We start from the raw sequence: 11,148 nt of genomic DNA, 5'->3' as shown, positions 1-11,148 counted from the left end.
TGTAAGCCTCCACTTGTGTAACCTCCCAAAATCAACTGCAAAGACCACTACGGCTACCTGCGCCTTCTGGACATAAGACCATTTTAGAAGAGCACCATCGTAACAGTAAAATTGTCAATCAATCCTTAAGCTGTCATAAATATACTCATTTCATAATTAAAATACAGGAATCTCACATTTCTCACAATTTGTCAACTTGAATTATACATAAACATATAAAGCCATATAGGACCCTCCAGCACAGACAAACCACAAAGCCCTTACTGTTCATTTTAAGCGAAGTCAAATCACATGTTTTCACAAAACATAATATTCCTGACACACAAACACACAAAATGTTTAGCTTGGCAAAAACTGTGGTAAAACAAAGGAAAAAAGAAAGACAAGTTTAAAAGAAGGATATGGAAAACCTGTCTAAGGCAGGCTTTTCTAAACTACATCTGTCCGGTGACCAGATTCAATGCATGTTCTCACAGAAATGTGTAGTGTTTCAAAGGAATTGTTCAGCACTGCAAACAACAGCACTCATGTGCTCCACCTCTTTTTCGTTAAATCACAGGTTTTAATAATTCAAATAATTAATCATCCTGATTTAAACCCCCAAGATAGTAAACTTTATAAGTTTTAAAATTCTGTTCCAGATCTTAACACTTATAGTAAAATGTACTTCTGAGGCACTGCTGAAAAATTCAAGCAGGAATTGATTGTCATACATATAGCCATAAACATTCAAGAAATGGCTGGTCTGTTTTGAGTTCAAAATTTCAATGTGCTCACAAAAGGGAAGAGTCTTGATGATTTGATTTTCTGTATTGTATAAATATTAGTATACAGTCAAGGTTAACATACAAAACTTGGCACTAGAACTGCCTCTTTCAGAGCCATACAGTCTTCACATGCACTGTAACCTACAGTCAAACATAATTTCCAACTGTGCTGGAAATTTTCTATTTTTCTATATCTGACTTTTCTATTAAAAATAAACATAGGCTGGATTTTTCTTTTAAAAAGCCTATCTTCTTCCACAACTTCAAAAGCAAGTATCAAAAAGGGAAAACCAGCAAAAATAGAAGAAATAAACACACTGTGCTAGTTATGAAGCTCTGACACCTGACAGCCACAGTCTGAGGAACATTAAAAAAATTCCTATGTACAAATTTTATATACACGCTAAGAGAGCTTAAGAAAATTACTGTATCTGGGTTTGCATTTATTTCCACCACTTCCACATCTAGCTGCAACTCATGCAAGCACATTTTCAAATGTATTTTTGCACAGTAATCTTCTATTTGGTCTGGCCGAAGAATTAGGTCAACACTTTCACCTATAAGTATCTAAAAGTACACACTTTTCATTTAAAAGTTAGGCCTTAGTTTCTCGGATAAAACATAGCATATTTAGAAGTTCGAAAGCCAAGCAGGTCTCTCATTTCATTTCGGAATTTTGACAAGTCTTGCCGCAGTTCATTTAGGTTTTCCACAGTTGCCTGATCCGTGCTTTGCATCTTCTGTCTCATGGAAGTCAAGTAACGGTGGACTAAGCAACACATCACCTTTTGATAATTCTCATCTCTCTTTTGCTTCAGATTTCTCCACTCCTTTAAACAAACATCACACATTTACTATTGAAAAGTGATATTTGAGATCTAAGGCCTGTACACAATCATACAGAGTAAATATGAACAAAATAACAAAGCTATTCCACAGAAGCATCCTGATGCCCACAAATATACAATGCATGTAAACTGCCAGCAAAATATAGATTAAATTATAATAATCAGCTGTACCAGACATGAAAAATTTGAATCTACCTGACTTGGTTATTGAACTATGAGTAATTAAGACATCCATAATCCTTCATGTCTCTCAGTGCACATTCTGTAGAGTCTCTGAATTTAGTTTATTTTACGTTATTTTTGTTGGCAAGAAGATGCAAAATTAGTATGCAGAATTACAGAGTACAATAAAAACATTTATTAAAAAAAAAAAAAAATCCCTCCCCCCCACAATGAGAGGTTCAGTGATCCTTTTTGGTTATTTATCTTTACACTTCTGCAGTATGTTTAAAACCAATCACCTTCCCCAAAGAATAACCTCACCATTTTTGAGAGTAGCACATACTTCCTTGAGGTTTCTGAGTTTTTAATCAATCAAAGCATTTTTTCCAAATTATTTCTGGGGGATTTAAGGGTTGCAGGGAAGGTGGCTGAAATTCCCAAAACTGAAAGAATCTTATTTAAGCAGAAATAGGTAACAGTTACTTATCCCTATCTTGGATGCAACAAACATTATTCTACAGCTCCTATTTATCTTAGTAGCACTCACCATGTGACAGGCAGTGTCAAGCAGCAGTTTGCCAATTCATTTTAGCAGGCAGCACCTTTCCCATTTCAAAGCCCACAATTATTTCTTACCTTTAGACTGTTCTGACGTTTCACTTTGCCACTTGATGTATGAGAGCAGATCCATTTACTGAGACTGTTGAAAAGATAACAGATAGTCTTGGGAGAGGGAATAACATTGAAAGGTGGAGGTAGCGTGCATTTGTCATCAAAGTAGCTAAGCCAAAGCTTGGCACGAGCAAACTTCCATTCCTTATCTTCATGATTCTAGAGCATCAAAAACATTAACAGAGAGCAGAAGAAAAATATTAACAGGCTATTTCATAAGTTTTATTTTCTCATACCTGAAAAACTGACTGTTATTTAGCTATGACTATACAATATTTTAATATATAGATTATACAGCATTTTAATACATTTGTTTTAATATACTAATATTAAATAATTAAAATAAAACCCTGACTCTTCAATTCACTATATATTATAATGTAAATACAGAATTCAGCTATAAAGGTATTAATCCCCTATCAAATGCCCAAGCACTATCTTATCAAGAATATCATCTTGACTTGAACAGCCACTGTATCAAGAAAGTCTTCAATTTCCAAAGGCCAAAGCCTTGCATGTGTTCACCATGCAAAGTACCCATTTTATTTGAATCAACATAAAGAAAAAGCTCAAGAAAAGAAAGTAAAGTTGAAGGAAAGATGCCGCTTATGAAGTCAGAGCCAGAGCTCATCCATGGAGGTCTGTAGATTAGTCTACACATTGTAGGAAGAAATTTGTGCAATATCCAAAAGATACAGCTAGTAATTACGGCTAAGTAATCAGAAACCACTTACTGCTATCAGCTGAAAACTTTTATGAAGCATTGCCACAAGGAGTTTAGTTAATACTATCACAACCACCACATTGTAGGTACCAACAATAACAGCACCCACGAAAGACTGCAATTCTTCACCATAGCTAAAACGTGTGACAAAGATTGCTACATGTGCCAGGGAGAATATATACCAGAACAGAGCAAAACATGTGCCAATAAACCTACAAAAACAAGAAAAAAAAAATCTGGTTAGGTAAAGCAAACACCAAAAATTAGTTTATTTAATGTAAATTTAACTTCAGGGAAAAATTTCAGTTTTGTTCCATTACTAGGAACAATAAAGCTATTTCATAGATATCGAACTCACGAATGGAATGTGTCATTGCTCTGTTGTTCACAGAAAATACCCGCGCAGTCCTTCTCTTCATTTACAGTAAATCCTTTATCATAAAGTTGTGTCAATCCAATTGTGAATGAGAACAAGACAAGAAGAAACATGCCCAGAAATTTTCCAAAATCTTGTAGCATCTGCCCCATTGAAATCTGTGAAATAGATTTATTTCCAATTTTAGTAAAACATGTAATTATTTTTGCTTGTAATCTCTCCTTCATCCTCTAATCAATAAAAAAGTATCTACTTACATTTTAAATGTTTAACTTAATATTTACGATGCTAAACAGACCTCGAAATCAGGAGATACCCTCATACCATTTTTCAGTGAAAAATTCTAGATGTTAGAAAGAAAATTTAAGTAGTTTTTACATCACCTAAAAAGTTCATATATACAATATTATTTATTTGTAATACCAATGGTAATCAGGAACTCACAAGTCAGTAGATAAAAGCAGTAAATGAAATGCATTTGAACACGAATACCAATATAGAATGTTAAAAAAACACTTAATAAGGACACTGAATTAATCAAAACATTTTGAATCATAATTCTTCACTAATCAAAATGGAGTATACCAAAGCCCATCTGCAGAATACAAAATTAATTCACTGTATGTTTTATGTAAGATTTTAAATATATATAACATGTAGGCATCTAAGCACATAAAAAATGAAGGGTGTACAGAAGATAGGACACTGAATTCAGATTATTAGTTTCCAATTCCACATATCCTGTACAGAAGTTTGCAACAGTACAAAAAAACCCAAACACCACCACCCACAAAAAAAAACCAAACCCAAAACCAGCATCTTAAAAAAAATATATAAATTTATGCTTGTGCATTTTTCCAACACAAAAATCTGTGACTTGCTTTTGTCATAAGTGTAAATTTTTTTACACAGACATAGCATAAACAGTTTACATCGTTTAAATTACTCTTCTTACAAACTTTTTCAGAGAATAATATACTATTATAAAGAATGTAAATACAGAAATTGAGGTTGGGTAAATCTAATCCTCTATAACAAATTAGTGTGTGGAAAGCCTAATCCTATACGAATCACAATCTGTACCAAATCATAGTTCAGAATTGTATCACTGGTCAGGTTTTGCAAGTGCAAGTTTACTGGGAGATGCAGTGCCGGCTCCTGCTCCCCTCCCATGCTGCTGCAAACTCAGTGAGTACCTCTGCTGCGCAGCACAGCCTCTCTGATTCTTTGCAGTTTGCCACCATCATGGAGAACGTGCAACTGTAGGCAGAGCTATGCAGTACTTGTACCATTTGGTCAGAGTATGATTGTACTATCATACTGTTTCATCACATCCAACCCTTTAAAGAAAAAAACCCACCCCAACAACAAAACATTTACCTTTTAACTGATACACAGTTGAAGGCAAGAGAGAAAGAGAGACCAAGTAGATGAAACAGATGCACACAAAAAGTGCAACTCGCCCCAAACTATTTTGTTTGGAATAAAGTGTAATTACACAGACCAAATACCAGCTGCTTTCTTCATATACTCATGCTATTCCTTTCTATGTATTTAGAATTTCTAAGAATTTTAAAACTAATTATCTAGTCTTGGGAAATACTATGCTACCTCCTGTTAATAATACCACCATTTGAACTTTGTGACCTACTTTCAGAAAAAACTAGGGGTTGTTGCACAAGCTGTACTGGCCAACAGTAATAACATAAGCTTCAGTGTGCCACTGAATGGAGAGACTGTTGACTGTTTTTATTTACTTAGAAAATTTCATAACATAGCCTCCTAATAAAAAACTTGTGAAAGATCTAGTACATAAATAAATATGCACATTAAACAGTGAATCTCTTGAAAATGTGGAGAGACTTCAGTATTCGATCAATTTGTATAACAACCTTAATGCTTGCTGCAACATCAAGACTTCAGTATTTTTTCAAAGTATGCAAGTACATTTCAATTTAAAAATGTATAAAAGAAAAACGTAAGAATAATTAACAGCAATATAGTCACAACTAGAGTGAAAAGGACAAGTAGTAAACCAAAGAAAACCCTGAGAGGAGAATCAGGCGTCTTCCAATAATATCCAAGCGGTTACGAGAAGTATGAACATTGTTTTTCAAGTACTTTTTACAATTATTTAGAAAGACCGGTTATTTTTTCTTTTCAAAGAAGGACTATTCTGTATGAAACAAATATTCTAAGAGATAGTTATTTGTGCAGCAAGATTAAATACTCCAACTCATTAAAATGAGCTGAACCTCCAAGCTGGAGGTTTTCAGCTACATTCTAAAGCCTTGATATGAGACCTAGTGATCTGAGCCAAACTTATTTAATTGAGAACCTCCTTTGGTATAGCTCTAGTTGCACAAAAAGAGTTAAATAAAAATGCTGCTCCCAAATATTTACACTTAATAGTGATTATCTTTCTTGCAGTATCCTTTCAAGCCATCCCTTGCCACAAAGCTCTTAAAACTAGTCCTGCTCATTAGAAGAGAGGATGAAGCAACGGTTTGACCTATTAGGACAAATTCCATCAGTACAATCACTGGATGACTACCCTGCTTATTCCAAGTGCCTTTTTATTCAACAGACTCCGCAAAGTCAGTGACAATGTTGACAACCAGCTATACTAAGTAAATCCTATCAGTGGAAAATTAAATTTAAAAAAAGGGGGGTAGAATAATCATCGGTACAAGAAAGCAGTGACTTGTCTGATCTAGCAGTGACTTGTCTGCCAGCATGAGCAGCACGTCGAAGGAGGTGATCCTGCCCCTCTGTTCTGCTCTTGTGAAACCTCACCTGGAGCATTGTGTACAGTTCTGGTGTTCTCAACATACGAAGGACATGGAGCAAGTCCAGAGGAGGGCCACAAAGATGATCAGGGGGCTCAAACACCTCCCGTATGAAGACAGGCTGAGAAAGTTGGGGCTCTTCAGCCTGGAAAAGAGAAGCTGCGTGGAGACCTCATAGCAGCCTTCCAGTATCTGAAGGGGGCCTACAAGCATGCCAGAGAGGGACTCTTCATTAAGGAACTGTAGTGACAGGACAAGGGGTGATGGGTTTAAACTAAACCAGGGGAAATTCAGGTTAGATATACGGAAGAAGTTCTTTACTGTGAGGGTGGTGAGGCCCTGGAACAGGTTGCCCAAGGAAGTTGTGAATGCTCCATCCCTGGCACTGTTCACGGCCAGATTGGACAGGGCCTTGGGTGACATGGTCTAGTATGAGGCATCCCTGCCCATGGCAGGGGGTTTGGAACTAGATGATCTTAAGGTCCTTTCCAACCCTAACCATTCTATGATTCTATGATCTGTTTCGTTGTCATAAGTCTCCAGGAAGTAAGGCCAGAGAAGCTGGCAGTATTCCTATGCAAAGCTTTTTTCAGTAAGCTATGCTTTTGGTAACAACTGCTTCAGTCTGTAAGGGCTCTTAACTGGTGAAGAAACAGTGCTGAGGACTGAAGCTAAACAAAAGAAAACACAGAAGGGAAAAAACATTGCTGGTTGGGTAAGAGGCGACTTCTACTCACAATGTTTTTTAGAAGGAAGCTTTCTTCCTCATTTTAATTTAAAAAGGATTGAGGGAGGTAATTGCATTCTATCCATGTGATATCTTAATAATAGCCCATGTTCCCTCCCCTATCCCCAAAGGTATACCTCCTGTATAGCATCTTTCTGCATGCTTGGGTCTACCCAGTTTATCTGCAGTTCATCACGACGAATAGCACCAAGACTAAGGTGAGACTGGTCTGTGCTAAAAAAACCAAATCAACTAACAGAAGTACACTACATGGCATAAAGACAGTAGAAAACTCCACGTCTGCTCTCAAATCAGGAAGAGAAAAACTAAATTTTTTGCACAAAACCAAGCTAAATTCCAAGTTCAAGTGAAAAATTTGCTTAGAAAATGTTGTGGTCTCCACTGTTCCAGTATCACAACACAAAACTGTTAACCCACCATCTCCAAATGACTGAATTAAATGTACTAAATAATTAAAATGTGGGTTTCTTTACTGTCATTATTACTCACTGGAAGGCTACAGAAAATTCCAAGTAAGAAGAAACCTGTTCTCCCTTCTTATAACTGGTTATAAATAGATGACTATTTCAATACTCTTGAGAGATTTGTATTTTTCAAACTAAAGAAATTTGCACAATGCAACTCAAAGTGCAACCTTAGTGAGATCACAGACATAAACAGAAAGGCCTTTGATTACTCTTCCTTGCTACACACCTCATTCATTTATCTTTTAGAGGTAAGAAATTAGGACAATCATTTTCATGTAACTTTATAGGAAGAACCTGATCCTGAGTTTTCAGACTGCAGACATTTATGCAGTATGTGAAGCTAACAACAGATGAAAACAAAAAGACAATATAGGTACAGTTATCATGGAAAAGATACTATATGAAAGTGAATTACACTACATTTTCCATTCTTATCCTTACCTTTTTCCATCTAAATGAGTATGTTTTACTTGACAGATTAAAAGAACAAATTCCAATGCAATATCACTTCTATTTTTAACTTTCCAAGTTTCTTACTTTCCTTTCTCCTTTTTCTCTTTTCAATAGGACTTTGCATAGCAAATTAAAAATAAGTTTAATATGTTCTCAAGCAGTAATGATATTCACCTGCAGTGGTCCCAGAATAGAGCTGGTCGTGTACATGAAGAAGAGACGCAGATAACTAAGAACATTAGCAAAAGCAAAAAGACCTTCTGCCACGAGGGTAGGGTGGAATGCATCCCAGTCCTTCCTTTCAGCGTAATCATGAAACTGTAATATAAAAAGGACAAACTCGGATCACTGACATTATAAATACAGAAATGCACCCATGCCTCAATCCCTACTTTTGCCTTCAAAACAGGAAACAGCATAAAAGAAATAAACACATACGATTCATAGATGGCTTACCTCTTTCAGATACCACACTTCCTAGAAAAAAGCATTTTAAAAAGCTGTTCCAGAGGGAGCCAGAAATCTGACGATTTAACTTCAGCACTTAATTTTGCCACTCACTTGCTCAGCAAACCATTTATTCCTCTGTTCTGCTCTCCCTTCTACTCTGTTTTGCGTGTTGAAAAAGGACATTACTTCATAAACATGTAAAAACATAAACATAAAATTGTCTAGTGTAATAGGCCTCAGTCAAAACCAACATCAAAATGCTGCAAAGAAAAGTAGGGTAAACTTGCAATGTGGTGACACCTGCTCTTAACTACTTTTATAAAGATTTAGAAAGACTTAGGACCTGAGGTTCAATCAATGGATTTTATGAATTTCTCCAGAGAATGGCAGTCACAAGTAAACTGCTGGTGTAAACACACCCTTAAAGTAGATCCACTAGGTACTATTCCAGTATTCATGGAATATCCACAGATCCTTAACTTTTGGCTTGGCTGAAAACATTCAGCATTTTATTAACAGCTTCTGCTGTCTCAAGATGAACATTTGAAAACTCAGGAACTCAAAGCTGTTATAAAGTAACTTTCCCAAAAGAGTGGTGCACAAAGATGGCAAGAAACAGGGATAAACATAGTTTTATACATTGCAATTGCATGTGTACAAATCCCTCTGCTACAAACACTCTTCCTGTACTTCTGACAGCTTCAGTGCCTATAATATGGACCTAAAATGTAAACAAAACACTTTTATTTAGTTGTCTAGGTAATGTATGAACTATAAAAACAATTTTTTCCATATAAAAATAGCCCAAAAAATGCCATTATGTGCCTGTTACACAGGACAGGAGAGTCCTGCATCTTCAAAAATACTACAACTTAAATTAGCCTCAAAGTGTTCTTATTTTAGCAAACGAACTACTACTACAGACATGTGCTGCTCGCAAAACGAATGGCTGGGAAGGCAGCCCAACATGGCACTCTGTCTCTTTCAAGAAATGGAGCTTTCCTTTCCAAATGATTACCAGCCTCTGGAATCAATGCAAGGATAGGAAAATGAGCCAAACACCAAGTTGGGAAGAACTGAACCAGTTTACTTCCCTCCCAACTGCCAGACAGCTGTCAACTCACAGTTTGGTATACAAAATAATGGTGCTACTGCAGTGGCTTGAATTTTGCTAAAATACTCATGTTCAATTGGGCTGGCAGCTTGCCAAATGCTGTGCTGCTAACAACAGAATGGGAATGATCATTTTCAAAAGGTTTATCTTTGATCAAATCCAGATGGCTTCTCACAGAGAAAAAACAGAGCTCTTCTATGGTCTTGGGCCTTTTTTCCTTACTACAAAAAAACCCAACAAACCAAACCCAAAACCCAAACAAAAAAACCTCCACCAAACAAAAAAAAATTAAGAAACCAAAAAACCCCACAACCACTTACAAAATGTGAGTATATGTAACCAAAAGCTAAGTAAAACTTTCTGTAACAAAAAAGCAAGCTAAACACAGAGATTACCATTACCTTTCTGCATAGTACTGATCCACGGAATCAGGCAAGCTAAAAGGCCAAATCTCATGAGTTGTATAGGCAGATTTCCCCAAATTAACATCAAGCCATTTGGAAGACCAGCCAGTTCTCACAAGGAAGCCAGTAGCTCCATTTGGGGTTCTAAGTACATGAACATGTCTTGACGTATATTCCAACTCCCATTTGCCTCAGTAACTCTGGAGAAAACGTATTCAACACCAGAGCATGGGGAAACACAGCGTCCAGGGGCATCAATTCTGAGTGGCAAAAGCCACTGAGGGAGCTTCAAGTCCTTGACAGGACTTGCCCAGAATCGGGCAGCTCCGCTGATCAGGTTTGAGATCACATTAAGAACCTGAATGTGCACAAGTCCACGGGTCCTGAAGGAGCTGATGGATGAAGTTGGTAAGCCACTGTCCGTCATATTAAAAAAATCATGGCAGTCAGGTGAATTTCCCGATGACTGGAAAAAGGGAAATATAACCCCCATTTTCAAGAAGGGGAATATGGAAGGGCTGGACCAGTCAGTCTCACCTCTGTGCCCGGCAAAATCTTGGAGCAGATTCTCCTGGAAAGAATGCTGAGGCACATGAAAAACAATGAGGTGGTTGGTGACAGCCACAATGGTTTCACTAAGGGGAAATCCTGCCTGACCAATCTGATGGCCTTCTATGATGGGGCTACAGAACTGATGGACAGCAGCAGAGCAGTTGATATCATCTACCTGGACGTGTGCAAAGCATTTGACATTGTCCCACACGACATCCTTGTCTCTAAACTGGAGAGACACCAATTTGATGGACGGACCACTTGGTGGATGAAGAATTGGCTGGATGGCTGCACGCAGGAGTTGTGGTCAACAGCCCCATGTCCAATTGGAGACCAGTAATGAATTGTGCCCCTCAGGGGTCAGTGTTGGGACCAATCCTGTTCAACATCTTTGTCGGTGACATGGACAGTGGGATTGAGTGCGCCCTCAGCAAGTTTGCCGACGACACCAAGCTGTGTGGCTCAGTTGATATGCTGGAGGGAAGGGATGCCATCCAGAAGGACCTGGACACGCTTGTGTGGTGGGCTGATGCCAACTTCATGAAGTTCGACCAAGCCAAGTGCAAGGTCCTACACCTGGGTTGGGGCAACCCCAGGCACAGCTACAGGTTGGGTGGAGAAG

The 11,148-nt window shown here is 37.5% G+C and overlaps 1 protein-coding gene across 1 annotated transcript in view; it reads right to left on the bottom strand.

Moving 5' to 3' along the window:
* Positions 1-912: 912 nt before the first annotated feature.
* The window catches only part of TRPC1 (transient receptor potential cation channel, subfamily C, member 1), a gene marked incomplete at its 5' end in the record, with an annotated part of 21,595 nt that continues 11,359 nt past the window's right edge, over positions 913-11,148 (bottom strand). The window contains 5 exons of the mRNA XM_010021833.1: positions 913-1,597; positions 2,414-2,608; positions 3,184-3,385; positions 3,532-3,707; positions 8,181-8,324. Of these exons, the coding sequence (XP_010020135.1) occupies positions 1,370-1,597; positions 2,414-2,608; positions 3,184-3,385; positions 3,532-3,707; positions 8,181-8,324 (945 nt within the window). The remainder of the gene's footprint in view (positions 1,598-2,413; positions 2,609-3,183; positions 3,386-3,531; positions 3,708-8,180; positions 8,325-11,148) is intronic.

This window comes from Nestor notabilis, unplaced genomic scaffold (genome assembly GCF_000696875.1).
Source record: "Nestor notabilis isolate BGI_N333 unplaced genomic scaffold, ASM69687v1 scaffold9319, whole genome shotgun sequence".
NCBI classification, from domain to species: domain Eukaryota; kingdom Metazoa; phylum Chordata; class Aves; order Psittaciformes; family Psittacidae; genus Nestor; species Nestor notabilis.
Note: the sequence above shows the minus strand (reverse complement) of the source record. Positions and strands in the feature narration are given on the sequence as shown.